Raw genomic sequence first — 24,521 nt, forward strand, 5'->3', positions numbered from 1 at the left:
AACTAGTTTGGCAGGGGTTGGGAATCAGAGCCACTTGTCTGAGAGGGGACCAGTTGCAGACGGGACAGCGACAGGATATACTGAAATGACCAGGAAGGTTTCGCATGTGATGAAACAAAGTGTGTCTGCTTTAATGCAAGGAGAGTCCGAAGCAAGAGTGATGAACTTAGAGCATGGATCAGTACATGGAGTTACAATGTTGTGGCCATAACGGAGGCGTGGGTTTCACAGTGGCAGGAATGGTTGCTTGATGTTACAGGGTTTAGAACGTTTAATAAGAACAGGGAGGGTGGAAAAAGAGGAGGGGGTGTAGCATTGCTAATCAGAGAGTGCATTACAGCTACAGAAACTAAGGTTGTTGAGGAAGGTTTGTCTACTGAGTCAGTATGGGTGAAAGTTAGGAACAGCAAGGGAACAGCCACCACGTTGGGGAGTTTCTACAAATCACCTAATAGCAGTAGAGAGATTGAAGATCTCCTAGGCGGTCAAATTCTGGAAAAATGCAAAAGTAGCAGGGTTGTTGTTCTCGGTGATTTCAACTTTCCCAACATTGACTGGAACCTCCTAAGTGCAGATGGTTTGGATGGAGCCATTTTTGTCAGGTGTATTCAGGAGGGTTTCCTTACTCAGTATGTAGACAGGCCGACGAGGGGAGAGGCTATTTTGGATTTGGTGCTCTGCAACGAACTAGGTCAGGTGTCAGATCTCGCGATGGGAAAACACTTTGGTGACAGTCACCACAACTGCCTCACATTTACCATAGCAGTTACCGAGAGAAGATGCTTAATTGGGGAAAAGGAAATTATGATGCTATCAGACAGGAGTTGGGAAGTACAAACTGGGAGCAATTGTTCCACAGAAAGGGCACAGCAGACATATGGAGACTACTTAAGGAGCAGTTGTTGCAAGTGATGCACACATTTGTTCCTCTAAGACAGGTAAGAAGGGGTAAGATTAAGGAACCTTGGATGACGAGAACAGAGGAACTTCTCATCAAAAGGAAGAAAGCAGCTTACATGAGGCAGAGGAAGCAAGGATCTACCACAGCTTTCGAGGATTACAGGCTTACTAGAAAGGAGCTCAGAAATGGACTGAGGAGAGCCAGGAGGGGGCACAAAAAAGGCTTGGCAAGAATGATTAGGGAGAACCCAAAGGCATTTTACTCATACGTGAGGAGTAAGAGGAGAAGGTAGAGGGTAGAGCTGATCAGGGATAGCGGAGGGAACTTGAGTGTGGAGTCTGAACAGATAGGGGAAGCCCAAAGGATCTTGTTGTAAATGAAAACTTAGAGGAGCTGGGAATCAGTCTTGACCAGATCAAGATTGATAAAGTTGAGGTACTAGAAATTTTGGAAAACATTAAGATTGATTTGTCCCCACGGCCAGACCAGATTTATCCTAGGCTGCTCCGGGAAGCGAGAAAGGAGGTGCTAAGCTGCTGGTGAGGATATTTGCCTCCTCATTCTCCACAGGAGTCATGCCAGAGGATTGGAAGGAGGCGAATGTTGTTCCTCTTTTCAAGAAGGGCAATAGGGAAATCCCTGGCAATTACCGACCAGCCAGTTTTACGCCTGTGGTCAGCAAAGTTTTGGAAAGAATTCTGAGGGATAGGATTTATAACTATTTGGCAAAGCATAGTGTGATTAAAGGCAGTCAGCATGGCTTTGAGAGGGGCAGGTCATGCGTCACAGTTCTTTGAGGAGGTTACAAGACAGGTCGACGAAGGTCGAGCATTGGATGTGGTGTATATGGACTTCAGCAAGGCATTTGATAAGGTTCCTCGTGGTAGGCTCATTCATAAAGTCGGGAAGTATGGGATACAGGGAGATTTGGCTATCTGGATTCAGAATTGGCTGGATGACAGAAGGCTGAGTGTGGTTGTAGATGGAAAGTATTCTGCCTGGAGTCAGTGTTGAGTGGGATCCTGCAGGGCCCTGTTCTTGGGCCTCTGCTCTTTGTAGTTTTTATAAATGACTTGGATGAGGAGGTTGAAGGGTGAGTTAGTAAATTTACAGATGACACAAATGTTGAAGGTGTCGCCGATAGTATAGAGGGCTACTTCAGGCTGCAACGCAACATAGACAGGATGCAAAGCTGGGCTGAGAAATGGCAGATGGCATTCGACCTGGATAAATGTGAAGTGATGTATTTTGGAAGGTCGAACTCGAATGCTGAATATAAGATTAAAGACAGGATTCTTGGCAGTGTGGAGGAACAGAAGGATCTGGGTGTGCAAATACATGGATCCCTCAAAGTTGCCACCCAAGTGGATAGGGTTGTTAAGAAAGCATATGGTGTTTTGGCTTTCATTAACAGGGGGATCAAGTTTAAGAGCCGCGAGGTTTTGCTGCAGCTCTACAAGTCCCTGGTGAGACCACATTTGGAATATTGTGTCTATTCTGGTTGCCCTACTATAGGAAAGATACAGAGGCTTTGGAGAGGGTGCAAAGAAGGTTTACCAGGATGCTGCCTGGTAGGGCAGGAAGGAGGAAGAGAGGAGACCTGATCGAGGTGTACAAAATGATGAGGGTATTAGATATAGTCAATAGCCAGAGACATTTCCCCAGGGCAGGATTGACTGGTACAAGAAGTCATAGTTTGAAGATATTACGAGGAAGGTATAAAGGAGATGTCAGAGATAGGTTCTTTATGCAGAGAGTTGTGAAAGCATGGAATGCGTTGCCAGCTGTGGTGATGGAAGCAGAGTCATTGGGGATATTTAAGCGAATGCTGGACATGCACATAGATAGCAGTGAGTTGAGGGGTGCATAGGTTGTTACTATATTTTGCATTAGGATTAAGTTTCAGCACAACATCGTGGGCCAAAGGGTCTGTTCTGTGCTGTACTTTTCTACGTTCTATGTTCTAACACTCATAAATGTCTTCCTGTTTCATGCACAGATTGCTATCTTGATCCTTAATAGGTCGTACTCTTTCCCTGGTTATTCTCTACTTCTTGATTTACTTACAGTATTTTGAGATTTTCCCTAATCTTGCCAGTCAGCTATTTTCTCATTCCCCTCTTTGCTCTCCTAATTGCTTTCTTGAGTTCCTCCCTGGACCTTCTACACTCCTCTAGGGCCTCCACTATTTTGTTCTGATATACATCACTTTCTTCTTTTTTATCCAATGTTGAATATCCTAGACCTCCAGGTTCATAGAATCCCTAGTGTGGAAACAGGACATTAGGCACAAGTCCACATCAACCGTGGGCGGCACGGTGGCACAGTGGTTAGCACTGCTGCCTCACAGCGCCAGAGACCCGGGTTCAATTCCCGCCTCAGGCGACTGACTGTGTGGAGTTTGCACGTTCTCCCAGTGTCTGCGTGGGTTTCCTCCGGGTGCTCCGGTTTCCTCCCACAGTCCAAAGATGTGCAGGTCAGGTGAATTGGCCATCCTAAATTGTCCGTAGTGTAGGTAAGGGGTAGACGTAGGGGTATGGGTGGGTTGTGCTTCGGCGGGGCGGTGTGGACTTGTTGGGCCGAAGGGCCTGTTTCCACACTGTAAGTAATCTAATCTAATCTAATCTAAACCCTCCAAAGAGTAACCCACCCAAACCCATTGCCCTAACCTATTACTCCTCATTTACCCCTGATTAATCCATCTAACCTACACATTCCTGAACACTATGGCAATTTAGAATGCGCAATCTACCTAACCTGCATATCTTTGGACCGTGGGAGGAAACCGGAACACCTGGAGGAAACCCTTGCAGACACAGGGAGAATGTGCAAACTCCAGACACAGTCTCCACAGGCTGGAATTGAACCTATGAGGCAGCAGTGCTAACCGCTGAGCCATCAGTTCTCTGCACTTGTAGCTCCTTTATATAACCCTAAAAGAACATGTTGGGCTGATAATCCTCTGAGTACCTTTTTGAACATTTTCACTTTTCTGCTTAGATTTAGCCCCAAGTGGCTGCGCCCAATCTATTTTGGCTAGATCCTGTCCTATTTTAATAAAATCTGTCTTACTCCAATCAACAACCCTTGTTTTGCAGTCCATCTTTTCCTTTTCCATAACAAACTTGAAATGGCCCAGGAGGCCACTCAATTAATAGGCAATTAGGGATGGACATTAAGCTTACCAATGACACCTACACCGCATGAGCAAATTTTTAAAAAGAGTTGAAAGAACATTTGAAAAGTTGACATTGGACCAAAAATGAATTTCTATGTGGAGTTTTCTGCACAAATAATAAAATGAAAAGTGCAAGTGATTATGGAATTTGTCTCAATTTAAACGCAGCAAACAGGAAGTCTGGGAGTATTACAAGAATGATAGGAAGGGTTGAGAGGGATATGGGCCAATACAAGCAAATGGGACTAAATTTATCTAGCATATTTGATTGACATGGTTGGACCAAAGAGTCAGTTTCCATGCTGTACATCTCTATGACTGTATGACTGGTACAGCGCTAAATTAATTGCAAAAATCATCAAACAATCTTACCTGCTATCCAGAACTAGCCCATTTTCAGGGTTACGGATGTTGTAGATTGCTACAGTTCCATCATAGTGGCCCACTGCCAACAGATTAGGGCTGTCTGCAGAGAACTCCAGAGCAGTAACACCACTTTCACAGTTATAAATGCGCTCAGGCCACTAATACAAATATAGAATTAAATTTTTGAGCAAGAGAAGTTGAATCATATCCGTTCAGAAACATTCTTGTTAAAATGATTGTTCTACTGAAATCTAAGCCATCAGGAATAAAAACAAAGATGATTTGTAGATATAAAATATCAATTTTACACAGTCAACAAAAGTTAAATCAGAGTAGAGTTATAGAGGCATAGAAACGTAGAGCATGGAAACAGTCCAACTCACCCATGTTGACTAGATCTCTAAAATAAATCTAGCCCCATTTTCCAGCATTTGGCCCATATCCCTCTAAACCCTTCCTATTCATATACCCATCCAAATGTTTTTTAAATGTTGGTTGTAATTATACTAGCCTCCACCACTTTCTCTGGCAGCTCATTCTATACATGTATGAAAACATTGCCACTTAGGTCCCTTTAAATCTTTCCCCTTTTACCTTAAATGTACGGTCTCCAGTTTTGGACTCCCCCAGTCCAGGGAAAATACTTTGTCTATTTACCCTATCCATGCCCTTCCTGATTTTATAAAACTCTATAAGGTCACCTCTGAGCCCTGATACTCCAGGGAAAATAGCCTCTCCCTACAGCTCAAACCCACCAGCTCTGGCAATATCCTTGTAATTTTTTTTTGATCTCTTTCAAGTTTCACAACATCCTTCCTATAGCAGGGAGACCAGAATTGCACACGGTATTCCAAAAGTGGCCCAACTAATGTCATGTTTAGCTGCAACATGACCTCCCAACTCCTATGCTCAATGCACTGACCAATAGAGGCAAGCACACCACGTGCCTTCTTCACTACCCTGTTGTCTCCAATTTCAAGGAATTATGAACCTGCACTCCAAGGTCTCCTTGTTCAGCAACATTCCCCAGGACCTTATCATCAATTGTATAAGTCCTGTCCCAATATGCCTTCCCAAACTACAGCACCTCATATCTCTCTAAATCAAACTACTCTGTCATTTCTTACCCTATTGGCCCATCTGACCAAAATCCCTTTGTACTCTGAGGTAACCTTCTTGGCTGTCCAATTTTGATATCATCTGCAAACCTATTAACTATATCTCCTATGTTCACATCCAAATCATTTTGTACAAATGACAAAATGTCATGGACCCAGCATCGATCCTGTGCCATACCATTGGTCACAGGCCTCCAGTCTAAAAAGCAACTGTTCACCACCACTCCCTGTATTCTATCTTTGAACCAGTTCTATATCCAAATGGCTAGTTTTGCCTGTATTCCATGTGACCTAACCTTGCAAACCATAAGGAACTTTGTTGAATGCCTTACTGGAGTCCATATAGATCATGTGCACCACTCTGCCCTCATGAATCCTCTTTATTACTTCTTCAAAAAAACTCAACTAATTTAGCTAGATATGATTCCCCACCACAAAGCCATGCTGACTATCCCCAATCATTCCTTGCCTTTCCAAATATATGTAAATCCTGTTCCTCAGGATTCTCTCCAACAACAGTCAGGCTCACCAGTCTATAGTTCCCTGGCCTTTCCTTAATACTTTTCTTAAATAGTGGCACCACGTTAGCCAACCTCCAGGCTTCCAGCATCTCACCTGTGATTATCGATGATAAAAATATCTCAGCAAGGGACCCAGCAATCACTTCCCAGCTTCTCAAAGAGTTCCAGGGTACAGCTGATCAGGTCCTGGGGATTTATCCACCTTTACGGTTTCAAGACATCCAGCACCTCCTCCTCTGGAATATGGACATTTTTCAAGATGTCACTATTTATTTCCACAAGTTGTGTGGCTTCCATATCCTTCTCCACAGTAAACACTGATGCAAAACACTCATTTAGTATCTCTCCCATCTCCTGCAGTTCCACACACAGGTGGCCTTGCTGAACTTGAATGGCCCTCTTCTTTCCCTAGTTACTTTTTTGTCTTTAACGTATTTGTAGAATTCCTTTGAATTCTTCTTAAACCTTTCTGCCAAATCTATCTCATGTCCCTTTTTGCCCTCCTGATTTCCCTGTTAAGTATACTCCTACTGTCTTTATACTCTTCTCAGGATTCACTCAATCTTTAATGTCTATACCTGACATATGCTTCCTTCTTTTTCTAAGCAGAACTTCAATTTCTCGGGTCATCCAGCATGCCCTAGACCTATCTGCCTTGCCCTTCACCCTAACAGGAACATAATGTCTCTGGACCCTCGTTATCTTATTTTTGAAAGCTTCCCATTATTCAGCAGTCCCTTTATTTGCAATCATCTGCCCCCAGTCAACATTTGAAAGTTTGTGCCTTATACCATCAAAATTGGCCTTCCTCCAATTTAGAACTTCAACTTTTAGATCTGGTCTATCCTTTTCCATCATTATTTTAAAACTAATAGAATTATGATCACTGGCCCCAAAGAGCTCCCCCACTGACACCTCAGTCACCTGTCTTGCCTTATTACCCAAGAGTAGGTCAGGTTTTGCACCTTCTTTAGTTGGTACATTCACATATTTTATGAGAGAATTTTCTCACACACTCTTAACAAATTCCTCTTCATCCAAGCCCTTAATACTATGGCATTCCCAGTCTGTTTGGAAAGTTAAAGTCCCCTACCATATCCATCTTATTATTCTTCAGATAACTGAGATCTCCTTATAAATTTGCATCTCAATTTCCTGCTGGCTACTGGGGGGTTTATAGCACAATCCCAGTAAGGTGATCATCCCTTTCTCATTTCTCAGTTCCACACAAATAATTTCCCTGGACGTATTTCCAGGAATATCCTCCCTAAATACAGCTGTAATGTTATCCCTTATCAAAAAAAAGTCACTCTCCCACATATCTTGCCCCCTTTTCAGTCCTTTCTATAGCATATACACCTGAAACATTAAGCTGAATGTCTATCCCTGAACTGCAGCTCTATAATTGCTATGATATCCCTGTTCCATGTGCCTAACCATGTCCCGAGTTCATCTGCATTCCCTGTTAGGCCTCTTGCATTGAAATAAATCCTGATGAAGGGCTTTTGCCCGAAATATCGATTTTCCTGCTCCTTGGATGCTGCCTGACCTTTTGTGCTTTTCCAGCACCACTCTGATCTAAACTCTGGTTTCCAGCATCTGCAGTCCTCACTTTTGCCTAGTTGAAATAAATGCAGTTCAATTGACTAGTTCTACCTCGTTCTCTGCTTTGTTCCTGCCTGCTTTCTTACTGTTTGACTTGCTCCTGTTCTCATCTGTACTGGTCTCAGATTGATCTCTTTGCTCAATAGCTCCCTGGTTCTCACCCCCACGTACTAGTTTAAATCCTCCGGAGAACAGCTCTAGAAAACCTCCTTGAAGTATATTAGTCCCCTTCCAAGTCAGGTCTAATCATCCTTCTTTTCCAGGTCACTTCTACCCACGAAGACATTTGAATGACTAAAAAATGTGAATACTTCTCCCCTGCACCAGCTCCTCAGCTATGCATTCATCTGCTCTATTCTCCTATTCAACCCTCACTAGCTTGTGGCACCAGGAGTAATCCAGATATTACTACCCTTGAAGACCTACTTTTAAAATTTCTGCCTAACTTCCTATATTCTCTTCTCAGAAACTCACCCTTTTCTCTTCATATGTCATTAGTTAAGTGTACAATGACCTCCTGCTGGTCCCTCTCCCTTTTCAGAATATTCTTCACCCTCTGAGAGATTCTTGATCCTGACACCTGGGATGGCAACCATTCTGAACTCTCACTGTCAGCTGCACAAACTTCTGTCAGTGCCTCTGACGTGAGAATCCCCTATCACAATTGACCATACAGTCATAAAACACAGAAACAGCCCTTTGTTCCATCTGGTTCATGCTGACCATAATTCCAAATTAAACTAGTCCCACCTGCCTGCACTTAGCCCATATCCCTCCAAACACTTCTTATTCATGTACTCATCCAAATGTCTTTTAAACTTTGTAACTGCACCTGTATCCACCACTTCCTCTGGAATTTCTTTCCACACATGAACCATTCTGTGAAAAAAAAAGCCCCGTGTCTTTTTTTAAAATCTTCCTCCTCTCACCTTAAAAATATGCTCCTTAACCTTGAAATCACTCACCTGAGGGAAAATACATCTGCCATTCATATTATCTCTACTCCTCATGATTTTATAAACCTCTATAAGGTCACCCTTTAACCTCCTATGCTCCAGTGAAAAAAGTCCCAGCCAATCAGCCTTGTCTTTAACTCAAACCCTCCATTCCTGGTGACATCCTAGTAAATCTCTTCTGAACTCTCTCCAGCTTAACAATATCCTTCCTATAACACGGTAACCAGGAATGACTCAAACGTCTGAGCAATGAAGGCAAGTGTACTAAGTGCCTTCTTAACCACCCTGTCTGTGTGTGATGCTAACTTCAAAGAATTATGTACCTGAACCCTTAGGTTTCTGTTCTAGAAAACAACCCAGAGTCCCACTTTTATTTGTATAAATCTTGTCCTTATTTGTATTACCTAAAATGCAGTACTTCATATTTATACAAATGAAACTCCATCTGCTACTTCTCAGTCCATTGACCCAATTGACCAAGATCTCTTTGTAATCTTAGATAACCTTCTTCATTGTCCACTATATCATCAAAATTGATTGTATCTGCAAACTTACTAACCATGCCTCCTATATTCTCATCCAGATGATTAATATAAAAGACTAACAAAAGTGGACCCAGTACCGATCCCTGTGGAACACTGCAGGGCACAGGCATCCAGTCTGAAAAATAACCCTCTGCCACCATCCTTTGTCTTCTACCATCAAGCCAATGTTGAATCCAATTAACAAGCTCACCCTGAATCTCATGTGATCAATTTTACTCATTTGTCTACAATGTGGAATCTTGTCAAAGGCTTTACTGAAGTCTAAGTAAACAACATCTACTACTCTACCCTTAAAAACTTCCTTGGTTAATTACTCAAAAAAATCAATCAAGTTTATAAGACATGATTTCTCTCACAAAAAACCACATTGGCTGTCCCTAATCATTCCTTGGCTCTCTAAGTGAATATAAATCCTATCTTTCAGAATCACTTCCAACAACTTACCTACCACCAAAATCAGACTCACAGATCGATCGTTCCTAGGTTTCTCCTAACATCCCTTCTTAAACAAAGGCACAACATGAGCCACTTTCCCATCATCTGGCACCTCACCCATAGGTATAGATACAAACATTTCTGCAATAGGCCCCACAATTTCCTCCCTAACTTCCCGTAATGTCCTGGGATGCACTAGATCAAGCCCCAGAGATTTAACCACCTTTATATTTTCTGAGTCCTGCAACATTTCCTCTTTGGTCATGAGAACTGTTTTCAAAACATCAATATTTATTCATGAGTTCTCTAGCCTCCATTTCTCTCTCCACAGTAAAAACTGTTGCAAAATCATCATTTAATACCCCTCCCCTCTCCTGAAGATCAACACAAAGGTGACCTCTTGATCTTTAAGGAGCCCTACCCTCTCTCTCGCTAGTTACTCTCTTGCTCTTTATGTATTTGAAGAATCTCTTTGGATTATTCTTAACCTTATTTGCCAAGGCTATCTCATATTCTCTCTCTGTGCCTTTCTGATCTCCCTCTTAAGAATGCCCCTACACTCTTTATACTGTTAAAGAGATTCATTTGAACTCAGTTGTCTATATCTAATATATAATTCTTTTTTATTCTTGACTAGAACTTCAATATCTTTATTGATCCATTGTTCTCTAATCCTACCTACCTTACTTTTCTCTCTAACAGGAACATAATGGCTATAAACTCTCATTATCACACTTCTGAAAGCCTCTGACTTACCAGACGTACCTTCAAGTGTGTACAGTCTATTCCAATCGACTTTTGAAAGTTCTTGTCTCATACCATTAAAATTTGCCTTACTTCAATTCAAAACTTTAAGTTATGGAAGGCGATTTCAATAACTAGCCTTCAATAACTAGGAGAGGGGAGGGATATTAAATGAATATTTTGCAACAGTTTTTACTGTGGAGAGAGAAATGGAGGCTAGATATAGATTTCAATAACTATTTCAAAATAAGTAGAATTATGATCACTAGACTCAAAGTGTTCTCCTACTAACACTTCAGTCACTTGCTCTGTCTTCTTACCCAAGACAAGGTCAAGCTTTGCTCCTTCTCTATCAGGTCAGGCAGCATCAAAGGAGGAGAATCGACGTTTCGGGCATAAGCCCTTCTTCAGGATTCCTGAAGAAGGGCTTATGCCCGAAACATCGATTCTCCTGCTTCTTTGATGCTGCCTGACCTGCTGCGCTTTTCCAGCAACACATTTTAAGCTCTGATCTCCAGCATCTGCAGTCCTCACTTTCTCCTCCTTCTCTATTATTGATAAAGAAAATGTTCTTGAACACATTTAATAAATTCTCCGCCATCCAAACCTTGAACATTATGGTAGTCCCAGTCAATGTCTGGAAAATTAAAATCACCCTACAACCTTATTATTCTTACGTGTATCTGAGATCTCTCTACATATTTGTTTTTCAACTTCCCTTTGACTACTTGGGGGGTTGATAGTACAATCCCAGCAAGTTGATCATTCCTTACTTATTTCTAATGTCAATCCATATATTTTCACTAGACAATTTTTCAGAAATAATTTCTCCAGCTGCAGAAGTAATGTTTTACTGAACCAAAAACGCTTCTCTGTCTCTTTTGCCCCCTTTATTATCCTTCCTACGGCATCTGAAATCCGGAACATTGAGCTGACAGCCCTGTTCATCCCTCAGCCAAGTTTCTGTAATAGCAATGACCACCTAATCTCATATTCCCAAATATACCCCAAGGTCATCAACCTTACCTATAAGACCCCTTGCACTGAAATAAATGCAGTTTAATTCTTCAGAGTTATATCATTCTCTGAAATGCTCTTGTCTGTCTTTTCTAATAAACTTGTTCTTTTCAGAATCAAAACAATCTTCATCTACCTTTCTATTTACTCTGCCAGTTAAGGTTCTCCATGTCCAAGATATTCATAAATGAAATATATTGTAATTCTAAATGTTTTGTTTTGGAAGTTAAGTACGAATAAATAAAAAGTTAAAAATTATTAGCTGTTTTAGTTTGCACTGACCAAGATCCGTCTAGTGACACGTAATGATCAACGCAAGGAACAGCTGAAGAACTTCAGTGTTTGCTAAGTATGGAAGCAGAGGAAGAGGAGCCACCTGTAGGCCTCCCGGTGGTCGTAGTGGACACTGGGAAATTTAAAGGTGAGAATGTATGGTGGCAACAGGCATCAGGGGGAAGAGGGCTGGGGGGGTGAGAGCTGAAGGAACAGACTAGGACTTGAGGGCACAGCAACAGAGTGAAGGATGAATCTTTAGAACCGACATGAGGAGGAATTTCTTCAGCTGATAGGTGCTGAATCTGTGGAAATCATTGGCACAGAAGGATGTAGAAGTTAAGTCACCGAGTGTACTTAACACAAAAATACATAGGTTCTTGGTTAGTAAGGAGATCAAAGGTTATGGGAGAAGGATGAAGAATGGGTTGAAAAACATAACAACCATGATGGAATGGTGGAATAGACTCGATGGGCAAAATGGCCTAATTTTGCTCCTACATGAAATACTTTTATGGTTCAATGATCCCCAACAGCACTGGAGAAAGTACCATTTGCATATGTGGAAATGTAAAGGCTACAGAACAGGAAATTTATATAAATGATTTGGATATGAACGTAGGAGGTATAATCAGTAAGTTTGCTGAGGAAACCAAAATTGGAGGTGGAACAGAAGCGAAGAAGGTTGTGTCATAACAATGCACGGTGGCTCAGTGGTTAGCACTGCTGTCTCACAGCACCAGGGTCCCAGATTTGATTCCAGCCTTGGGTGACTGTCTGTGTGGAGTTTGCACATTCTCCCAGTGTCTGTGTGGGTTTCCTCCGGGTACTCCAGTTTCCTCCCACAGGTCCAAAGATGTGCAAGTCAGGTGAATAGGCCATGCTAAAATTGTCCATAGTGTCAGGTGCATTAGCCAGAGGGATATGGGACTGGCGGGTTACTCTTCGGAGGGTCGGTGTGGACTTGTTGGGCCGAAGGGTTTGTTTCCATACTGTAGGGAATCTACTAATCTAATTGAATGCAATCTTGATCAGATGGGCCAAAGAGCTGAGGAGTGACAGATTGAGTTTAATTTTAATAAATGTGAGATGCTGCATTTGGGAAAAGCAAATCAGAGCAGGACTTAGACATTTAATGGTAAGGTCCAAGGGAATGTTGCTGAACAAAGAGACCTTGGAGTGCAGGTCAACATTCCTTGAAAGTGGAGTCACAGGTAGATAGGATGGTAAAGAAGGTGTTTGGTATGCATTCCGTTATTGGTCAGAGAATTGAGTATAAGAGTTGGTAGGTCATGTTGAGACTGTACAGGACATTGGTGAGGCCACTTTTGGAATATTGTATGCAGTTGTGGTCTCCTACTTACCGAAAGGATATCGTGAAACTTGAAAGGGTTCAGAAAAGATTTACAAGGATGTTACCACAGTTGGAGGATTTGAACTACAGGGAGAGGCTGAACAGACTGAGGCTATTTTCCCTGGAGCGTCGGAGGATGAGGGTCGACCTTAAAGAGGTTTACAAAATCATGAGAGGCATGGATAGGATAAATAGACAAGGTCTTTTCCCTGGGGTAGGGAGTCCAGAACTAGAGGGCATAGGTTTTCAGTGAGAGGGGAAGGATTTAAAAGGGATCTAAAAGGCAACTTTTACACAGAGGGTGGCACGTGTATGTATTGAGCTGCCACAGGAAGTGGTGGAAGCTGGTACAATTACAACATTTAAAAAACATTTGGATGGGTATGAGTAGCAAGGGTTTCGAGGGCGCTGGGCACTCCAATCCTGTGCACTCCACTGGTCACAGGCCTCCAGTCTGAAAAACAACCCTCCACCACCACCCTCTGTCCTCTACCCTTGAGCCAGTTCTGTATCCAAATGGCTAGTTCTCCTTGTTTTCCATGAGATCTAACCTTGCTGACCAGTCTCCCACTGGGAACCTTGTCAAAAGCCTTACTGAATTCCATACAGATCATGTCTACCGCTCTGCCCTCATCAATCCTCTTTGTTACTTCTTCAAAAAACTCAATCAAATTTGAGAGACATTATTTCCCATGCACAAAACCACGTTGACTATCCCCAATCAGTCCTTGCCTTTCCAAATGCAAGTACATCCTGTCCCTCAGGATTCCCTCCAAAAACCTGCCCACCGCCAACATCAGGCTGACTGGTCTATATTTCCCTAGCTTTTCATTACTTTTCTTAAATAGTGGCACCACGTTAGCCAACCTCCAGTCTTCCGGCATCTCACCTGTGACTATCGATGGTACAAATATCTTAGCAAGGGGCCCAACAATCACTTCCCAGCTTCCCACAGAGTTCTAGGGTACAGCTGATCAGGTCCTGGGGATTTATCCACCTTTAAGCATTTCAAGACATCCAGCACTTCCTCCTCTGTAATATGAACATTTTCAAGATGTCACCATCTATTTCCCTACATTCTACATCTTCCATGTTCTTTTCCAATGTAAATAACCGATGTAAAATACTCATTTAGTATCCCCCCCATCTTCTGCAGTTCCACACAAAGGCCACCTTGCTGATCTTTGAGGAGCCCTATTCTCTCCCTAGTTACCCTTTTGTCCTTAATGTATTTGTAAAACCCTTTGAATTCTCCTTAATTGTATTTTCCAAAGCTATCTCATGTCCCCTTTTTACCCTTCTGATTTCCCTCATAAATATACTCTGACTGTCTTTCTACTCTTCTCTGGATTCACTCTATCTATTCTCCATACCTGGCATATGCTTGCTTACTTTTCTTAACCAAACCCTCAATTTCTTTAGTCATTCAGCATTCCCTATACCTAGCAGCCTTTTCTTTCACCCTGACAGGAATATACTTTCTCTGGACTTTTGTTATCTCATTTCTGAAGGCTTCCCATTTTCCAACTGCCCCTTTACCTGCGAACATCTGCCCCCAATCATCTTTTGAAAGTTCTTGCCTAATACCGTCAAAATTGGCCTTCCTACAATTTAAAACTTCAACTTTTCCATCACTATTTTAAATCTAATAGAATTATGGTTGCTGGACCCAAAGTACTCCCCCACTGACAACTTAGGAAAGAAAGCAGGGCAGGTGACTAAGAGTAGGTCAAGATTTACACCTTCTCTAGTAGGTACATCCACATACTGAATCAGAAAATTTTCTTGTACACAGTTAACAAATTCCTCTCTATCTAAACCTTTAACACGATGGCAGATCCAGTCTATGTTTGGAAATTTAAAATTCCCGACCATAACCACCCCATTATTCTTACAGATAACTGAGATCTCCTTACAAATTTGTTTCTCAATTTCCCTCTAACTATTAGCGGGTCTATAATACGATCCCAATAAGGTGATCATCCCTTTCTTATTTCTCAGTTCCACCCAAATAACTTCCCTGGATGTATTTCTGGGACTATCCTCCCTCAGTACAGCTGTAATGCTGTCCCTTATCAAAAACACCACTCCCCCTCCTCTCTTGCTTCCCTTTCTGTCCTTCCTGTAGCATTTGTATCCTGGAACATTAAACTGACAGCCCTGTCCATCCCTGAGCCATATCTCTGTAGTTGCCACGATATCCCAGTCCCATGTTCCTAACCAGGCCCTGAGTTCAACTGCCTTCCTTATTAGGTTTCTTGCATTGAAATAAATGCAGTTTAATTTATCAGTCCTACCTTGTTCTCTGCTTTGTCCCTGCCTGCCCTGACTGTTCGACTCACTTCCTTTCTCAACTGTACCAGTCTCAGATTGATCTCTTTCCTCGCTACCTTCCTGGGTACCACCCTCCCAACGTTACTAGTTTAAATCCTCCCAAGCAACTCTAGCAAATCTCCCTGCCAGTATATTAGTCATCTTCCAATTCAGGTGTCATCATCCTTCTCGTACAGGTCACTTTTACCCCCCCGAAGAGATTCCAGTGATCCAAAAATGCGAATCCTTCTCCCATACACCAGCTCCTCAGCCACGCGTTCATTTGCTCTATCCTCCTATTCCTACCCTTACTGGCTCGCAGCACCAGGAGTAATCCAGATATTACTACTCTTGAGGACCTCCTTCTCTAAATTGCTGCCTAACCCTATATTTTCCCTTCAAAATCTCGTCTTTTTCCCTTCCTATGTCGTTGGTTCCCATGTGTACAATGACCTCCTGCTGGGTCCTCTTCCTCTTGAGAACATTTTGCACCCTCTGAGACATTCTTGATCCTTGCACCAGGGAGGCAACACACCATTGTCCAAGGGAGTGTTGCTGAACAAAGAGACCTTGGAGCTGAGGCTCATAGCTCCTTGCAAGTGGAGTCGCAAGTAGATAGGATAGTGAAGGTGGTGTTCGATATGCTTTCCTTTATCGTTTAGTATATGTTGTACAGGAGTTGGCAGGTCATGTTGCAGCTGTACAGGTCATTGGTGAGGCCACTTTTGGAATATTGTGTGCAATTCTGGTCGCCTTCCTAATGGAAAGACATTGTGAAACTTGAAAGGATTCAGAAAAGATTTACAAGGATCTTGCCAAGGTTGGAGGATTTGAACTACAGGGAGAGGCTGAACAGGCTGAGGCTATTTTTCCTGGAGTGTTGGAGGCTGAGGGGTGACCTTATAGAGGTTTATAAAATCATGAAAGGTATGAAAAGGATAAATAGACAAAGTCTTTTCCCTGGGGTGGGGGATTCCAGAACTAGAGGGCATAGGTTTAGGGTGAGAGGGGGAAGATATAAAAGAAACCTAAGAGGCAATGTTTTCACACAGAGGGAGGTACGTGTATGGAATGAGCTGCCAGAGGAAGTGGTGGAGGCTAGTACAATTGCGACATTTAAAAGGCATCTGGACGGGTATATGAATAGAAAGGGTTTGGAGGGATATGGGCCGGGTGCTGTCAGGTGGGACTAGATTTGAGTTGGGATATCTCGTCAGCATGGACGAGTTGGACCCAAGGGTCTATTTCCATGCTGTACATCTCTATGACTATGACTTTAAATGACATGGGAGTGAACTTCACAATGTTAAACACATGAATCACCTCTATTTTAAGACTAAAGTTAAAGCAAGCAACATTGAACAAATCGGTGTTAAGTGAGGACTTACTTTAAGTATGCAGTGTTGATACAAACAATAAGTCCTTCCTAATTCAGGTTGCAATTAGAACTGAACACATGGTGGATATCACACATATTCTCAGTTTAGTTGTAACCCTTTGCATGACAGTCAATAATGGAGGAGCAAATAACTCTAGACACTGGAATTTGTACTGAAAACAAAAAATGCTGGAGATCATAGCGGGTCAGGCAGCATCCATGGAGAGAAAGCAAGCTAACGTTTCAAGTCTAGATGATTCTTAACCACAACAGCAAAAAGGAAAATTCAGTTTTCTCTAGTCTGCATTGGTAAGAATTAGCTCCAAATTTTAATTACACAATTTTTCAACTCACCATGGGATTTTTCAGGGACCAGCAGCAAATCAATCCCCCTCTTTGTTCCTTATAACCAAATTGTCCATAACCAACTGCCAATAGGTCCTGTATACCAAGACAAAATAATTTATGCCTATCATAATATATATGCAATCTGAACTTGTCCTAAACAATTATAAGTTGTTACTGAACAGCATTCTTCAAGACTTAAATTGCTTAAAGATAAGTTAACAGCAGGAAGGTAACAAAACAGGAAATATGCCAGTTAATGCTCAATTGCCAATTTGCATATAATTTATATGTAATTTATTTTGAGTTAATCCTACAACACTGATTTTATGAAACTCACACATGTCTTTCATGCTTTCAATAACGTATGAACTGATGACTTACATGTGGTATCCTTTATTCAGAGTGACAGTCCCTTGGACTTCCAGGAAAGTGAGTCACAGAGGCATAGGATTCACCCTGGAGATAAATTCTCTGTGTAAAAACTTGCTGAGCTGATAGGCTGAGGGATCGAGCCATAGGTAAAAAGTTCAGGACACAGAACTGATCCAAAATTTGAAGGGACAGCACACAATTGAGGTGCAGAGGGACCATCACTTTAAGTGACATTTCACTTCTGAGTCCCGACTGCTTGGACAGTTAGGGGGATACCTACAGGGAAAGGGAGAGATAGTGACAGCATGGGAAAATCCACCCTATCCTTCTTCTCCTCCATTGCTTGAGAGAACATAGTGGGTGGACTGTGACATCTTAGAACTCAAATGGACATTGATACCAATGAATGATCCTGTGTGGTTGCAAACAAATATTTTCCCTGGACCTTGGAACATCTTTTTTTGCTGGAGTCGGAGAAATTAAGATGCCAAAACTTTAAACTGCATGGCGGTCCTTTAAATATGGTACCTTTTCCATGTAGACATCAGGTGATATAGATTACCTGATGGCAGAGGGACATCCCACCGCACCCCCCCCCCCCCCACCCCCGCGCCATGTGATCCAGCAATAAGCCCACAGCAATCGCATTTATGAGCTTGCCAACAGGTAATTAGGTTCACCTCAACAATCATACAGACTCATCCATTCACTGACGATTTCCAGGCCCGCCAGTGGGATGCTGAAGGGCTAGGACTAAACCCAATCCCGTACTTATAACTCTTAAGACACAAGAGTTCAGAAAGAATGTTGCCAGGGTTGGAAGGTTTGAGCTATCGGGAGAGGTTGAATAGTTTGGGGCTATTTTTCCTGGAATGTCGGAAGTTGAGAGATGACCTTATAGAAGTTTATAAAATCATGAGAGGCATATAGGGTAAATAGACAAGATAATTTCCCTGGGTTGGGGGAAGCCCAGAACTAGAGGATGTAGGTTGAGGGTGAGAAGGGAAAGATGTAAAATGGACCTAACAGGCAACTTTTTCATGGAAAGACTGGCACATGTATGGAATGAGCTGCTAGGGGAAATGGTAAGGCTGGTACAATTACAGTATTTAAAAGGCATCTGGACGGGTATATGAATAGGAAGGGTTTAGAGTAATATTGGACAAGTGCTGTTTAATGGAACTAGATTAATATAGAATATCTGGTCAGCATGGACGAATTGGACTGAAGGGTCTGTACGTCTCTCTAACGACTAGGCAACTAACTCATTTCTTAAGAATAAATAAATAATATTACTTAGCAGATCATTTATCTTTTCATATCTGCTTTATGCATTGTTCACAATCAATTCACAAAACATCACTTCAGTAATATAAGCATTTTCTGCTTTTAACTATCACTGATGAAACTGTATTAATTTCCCATTTCCCACAGCTCCAGACTTTGGAGTTTGCAAAGTCCCATTAATTAATGAACAGTTTCAAATGGGAAGTATTTTAAAATAACACAAAAGACAAAAAAAAACGTCGAACTGATGATAAAATTGTATGTCACTGTCAAGTTCAATGACTGGATTATAATGCAGCAGGATATTATGAGTGAACAAACTATTATAGCCTAAAACTTCTGTTGCACCACATTTATTTATCTGGTCCTTATACATTCAATATAGCAAGTGTAGCATGCCAATCTTACACTAAAAGGTATATTCCCCACCATACTGGCCCTAATCATTTAGGCTACTAATTCTATCAACAGTACATTAATTTTCTATGTACCACTAAATCAGGGAAGTGGCTGAGTCTCAAAACATCGGAGGAATGTAAACATTTCCCAGGTGGGGAATGAATGATACTGCACAAAGTTTTTGTGGCATTCCCAGCTTCCCCAGTATTCAAAATGTCAGAAATTGCAGATTGTGTGCTATTTAAAAACATTTTGGATCTTGCTCTCAACTGACTAAAGATAGGAGCTGAAAACATACAAAACAGAAATTTTATTTTAACAACTTAAGAGATCTAAGTGACAGTTAAAGGAAGCAATTAAGAATCAATATTCTGAAAGCTTGGTGGGGCTTAGTTATCTATCACAGCATATCTAAAAGGTGTCTTCCTATTGGCTATAGGCTGAATGTTAGAACACCACTGAGGTTCAGTTAAAGACATTTCATATAGCCTTGGAGGCTGATGCTGATGGCAGGGGCATACAGTAACAGCAGGAGACAGGGTGTTAGTGGAGATGGTGGAGTAGTGGTAATACCATTGGACTGGTAATGCAGAGGCTAGGCTGATGTTCTGGGACACAAATTCATATCCCTCAGTAGCAGCTAGTGGGACTATATCTATCACTGATTGTTGTAAAAACCCATCAGACTTAATAATATTGTTTAAGGAAGAAAATCTGCCATCCTATGTGACCCTTGACCCATAGTAATGTGGTTGGCTTTTAACAGTCTTCTGAGTTTGCCTAGCATACCATTAGTTCAAGGATAATCAGAAATAGCAATAAATGTTGGCCTTTCAAGTAGTGTCAACATCCCAAGAAAAACATATACTTGGAAAACTTCTGTCAACGCTGGACCCGAAAAGCAAGCTTCTAATGCAGTGCAAGCTTCCTGGCAGGAGCACAACCTGCCAATACAGAAGTCAGAGATTTCACCAGAGGCTTCAAAATGAGAACTCCACTACTGTGTTCATAGAAATTACTATTTGTTCGAAATGTGAAATCCTGACAAAAGAAGGAACACAAATTCTCCATGCTGTCAGTCATTGTACACAAATTTATTGGTAGACTTCTTCAGTAGTCTCAGCCTTCAAATCTCTACTGCAAAATCAGGACATAGAATCATAGAGTTATACAGCACAGAAACAGGCCCTATGGTGCAACTCGTCCATGCCGAATAGATATGGCCCGGATTCAATTCCCACCTCAGGCGACTGACTGTGTGGAATTTGCACATTCTCCCTGTGTCTGTGTGGGTTTCCTCCGGGTGCTCCGGTTTCCTCCCACAGTCCAAAAATGTGCAGGTGAGGAGAATTGGCCATGCTAAATTGCCCATAGTGTTAGGTGAAGGGGTAAAATGTAGGGGAATGGGTCTGGGTGGGTTGCGCTTCAGCGGGTCGGTGTGGACTTGTTGGGCCGAAGGGCCTGTTTCCACACTGTAAGTAATCTAATCTTAATATCCAAAATAAATCTTGTCTCATTTGCTAACATTTGGCCCATATCTGTCTGAACCCTTCCTATTCACGTACTTATCCAGATGTGTTTTAAATGTTGTAATTGTATCATCCTCCACCACTTCCTCTGGCAGCTCATTCCATACAAGCACCACTCTTTGCTTGAACAAGTTGCCCCTTAGGTCCCTTTTAAATTTTTCCCCTCTCACTTTAAACCTATATCCTCCAGTTTTGCACTCCCCAAAACTGGGAAAAAGATCTTCACTTTTCACCCTATTCATGCCTCTCATGATTTTATAAACTTATATAAGGTCGCCCCTCAGCCTATAATGCTCCATAGAAAATAGCCCCAGCTTATTCAGCCACTCACTGTAGTTCAAGCCCTCCAACCTTGGCAACACCCTTATAAATCTTTTATGCACTCTTTCAACTTTAACTGCATCTTTTCTCTAGGAGGGAGTCCAGAACTGAACAAAATATTCCAAAAGTAGCCAAACCAATTTGGTTACACTTTTATTACTAAACGTGATCAAAAATATTGAGGTAAAAAAATGTTCATACTCTGGGGGCAACATATCAGCACAGATAGAAGATAAATTAGCTGGCAGAAAACAGAGTACTGTATACATAAATAGGTCTTTGTCTGATTCTCAGGAAGTGATGAGTGGAGTCTCACAGCGGTTTGAGCTGGAGCCTCAAATATTTACAATTTACATCAATGACTAGACGAAGGGAGAGAAGGCAGGGTAGCTAAATTTGCAGATAATTTCAAGTAGGAAAGTATAATGTGAAGGAGCCATAAGGTAGTTGCAGGCAGACACAGATAAGTTAAGTGAGTGGACAACTGTTTAGCAGATAGAGCATAATGTAGAAAAATGTGAAGTTGTTCATTTAGACAGGAAGAATGAAAAAGCAGAGTGTTACTTAAATGGATTGTACAATTGCAATGTGCAGATAGATTTGGATGTTCTAGTGATGAGTCACAAAAGTTAGTATGCAGGTTTAGCACATAATTAAGGTGGCCAATGGTATACTTTTTTTATTACTAATAGAATTAAAAATAAAGCAGGGGTGTTATGCTTCAGTTGGTAAATACTGTGTGCAGTTTTAGCCTCCTTATTTAAGGAAGGATGTAAATACATTGGAGATAATTGGACATGTAAGACTTAGAGTAGTAGGTGTTGTTTCATGTTGGAGGAAGTAAATGAGTGACACTTGGGGCAGTGATTGCAGGACAGTGAAGGAAAATGGGAGAAAGGAGTGCTGTGAGTAATATAACTCATGATAGTGAAGGTGTGAGCAAACAGTAGATATGTGAGCAATAGAGCTGCTAACTTGACAATTTTGCTGAAGTCATTGAGCTTTTTCAATTTTGCAACAATATCTAAAGGAACTTAGCTTGCAGGATAGCCTCCTTAGTGATTACTTCTCACTGGCAACAGGGATATTGACTGAACAACTTTTACACACCACGACACACCAGCTCACCTCATTCCCAAACATTCAACACCTCCCTCCTCCACCACCTGGACCAACATCTCCGATGCAACAACAAAGAATCTCTGCGTCTGTCTACAAATAAAACAGACATTCTTCTCTTCACAAGCATTCCCCCTGTCAGTGACAATAATGCAGCAACACGAAGAGAGATTAGCATTAGAACTACTCAAATTCCCTAATGCTTTCCATCCACAAATGGCACCAACAAGTCATGAGAATAGAGTTAGATGAAAGACCAATCCATGATAACAAGCCACCAATGTGAATTCTACATAGTCCCAATATCTATGTAACCAGTTAAGTAAATTATTGCTTCCTGGGGACAATCTTCTGGTGTGTTCAAGTCTCTGTGTATAATTTTAACACGAACAAAGATGCCAATTAATATCACCACTAGTTCACCTTTATAATGATTTATTTTGTTGCCTCCTTAAGTTTACTCACCAAGTTGTGTTTGTTCCAAACCATGCAGCTAACATTACGCCCTTTGGTGAGATAACAGGTAAAAGACCATAGTGGTTGCAGTTTTGGACTCAACATATCCAACAGCATTATGCTGTCCACCACCTCGTCCTCACCATTAGTTGTACCATCTGGATCTAGGCATATTAAGAATTAAATATTAAAATACTGTTTACACTTTATGTTGAAGAACTAGAAAAGGAAAAAGAAGAATTATTTGAAATCTGAATCTTGAAACATCTGATAATGTGTGGGTCACACTTTATCTTTGGTGGGATCATTTGACATAGCAGTTCTGATGCTTCAATCCAACATAAAACTTTAGCCTACTTTAAGATGCTTCATAAGATTAATTTTATCATTATTTTCTTTCCTTTCTTATCTACTCTTTGTGAACTTTATTTTTGAACTTTTTTTCACTCTTGAAATCAATTGAAGTATTGGGTTACTCTGTTACATATGTGCCTAATATGACAGCAGTGTCAATTTCCACCACTACACCCTGTCTGGAGTCTTCCTGTCTGGTTGTAGTGCACTGCTGATCCATTGCATTCTCTCTTTCCAGGCTTTTCAATTTTTCCTTTAAGAAATGCTATAAAACGCACCTCTTTGGTCCACTTTTGATCACCTGTCTCAATATCTCATTATGTGATTTGATGTTGGGAGGGTTGGTGGGGGAGGGGAAGAGAAGAGTTGGGAGGGATGTGGGGGATAGCATTCCATGATCAAAGGCAATCAAACCTTGGACAAGAGATGAGGTAGAGATTACCTGGTGGGAACTGTGCTCCTGCTCTTGGTTCTGACCCCACAGTCTTTCTATCCCCAAGACTGAAAACAGTCCCTCACTCCAACGTACACCATTTATCTTTTGTTCTGCATCTTCTGTAATCCTGGAACTTCAGGCATGCTTTACTGGCAGCAGCCATGTCCTCCTCTGTGGCACTGCTCAGAATAACAGCAGTTGCTGAACAGAACAGTTGGTTCTGATTCCAGGAAAATCTCACTACTAGCTTTGCCACTGCCTGACTTGCATGTGGTTCTGACAAGAACCCTGATGCCTCAACAAAATGTTATTATCAAATAAAGTGAACACTTGAACATTTCAGCAATCTTCTTGTCCTAAACTACTATAAATTACCAGGTAATATTGGCAGTTGACGATAAGCAGCGAGTTTAGGTTGGAAAATGTTCTCCATAATGACACGTTCCATAATGAATAAGTCATGCTTTAGTTTCTCATTTTTCAGGAGTTCTTCTGGATCATGGTCTAATTCGTCAATACCTTGAACAGTGACGATACTCTCTGACTCCGCTGAAGTGGAGGATCGACTTTCTATGATAATAAATTTTAATATGTTAAATCATAATTTAAACTTGCTTCAGTACCCCATCTTTTAAAAGGGAAAGGCATTACAATACCTTCAGCTTCCTTATCTGTAGGTGGGGATCCTGAAATGAATTACATTCTTACACCCATGTACATCCAAGACTCTGGTTGGCAAAGTGAAGCCATAAAATTGAGAGAACGGACAACAAATGCTCATTTGAACAATTTCCAGATTTCTGGGATAAGGTTCCATTCTCTATAGTCCCCTCTGACGTCCCAGGTCGGGTCCTATGATACCATGAATTATTTTAGCATTATATCACCCATATCATTGTTTTCATTCTAACTGGCTGCAGCACAAATAATGGAACAGATTCAGCAGATTAACAATCACCATTAACTATAAAAATGGGCTAAGAGGCTTGGATAGAGTGAATGTGGAGAAGATATTTCCACTAGGTGGATAGGACCTGAGGGCACAGCCTGCGAGTGAAGGAACTGAAATAAGAAGGAATTTCTTCCACCAAAGAATGGTGAATCTGTGGAATTCATGCTACAGGCTGTAGAAGCCAAGTTATTGACTGTATCAAAGCAGAGATAGGTAGGTTTTTGCTTATTAAAAGGATTAAAGT

The 24,521-nt window shown here is 41.5% G+C and overlaps 1 protein-coding gene across 4 annotated transcripts in view; it reads right to left on the reverse strand.

Annotated features, from left to right (window-relative positions):
- Positions 1-24,521, reverse strand: part of dnai4 (dynein axonemal intermediate chain 4) — a 131,100-nt gene that overhangs the window by 51,563 nt on the left and 55,016 nt on the right. For all 4 annotated transcript variants that reach the window (XM_072574095.1, XM_072574097.1, XM_072574098.1 and 1 more), the window contains 4 exons: positions 23,701-23,895; positions 22,545-22,699; positions 17,059-17,145; positions 4,452-4,603 (listed from right to left, as the gene is read on the reverse strand). In XM_072574095.1, the coding sequence (XP_072430196.1) occupies positions 4,452-4,603; positions 17,059-17,145; positions 22,545-22,699; positions 23,701-23,895 (589 nt within the window). The remainder of the gene's footprint in view (positions 1-4,451; positions 4,604-17,058; positions 17,146-22,544; positions 22,700-23,700; positions 23,896-24,521) is intronic.

Source organism: Chiloscyllium punctatum, chromosome 7, assembly GCF_047496795.1.
Source record: "Chiloscyllium punctatum isolate Juve2018m chromosome 7, sChiPun1.3, whole genome shotgun sequence".
Classification (NCBI taxonomy): Eukaryota; Metazoa; Chordata; class Chondrichthyes; order Orectolobiformes; family Hemiscylliidae; genus Chiloscyllium; species Chiloscyllium punctatum.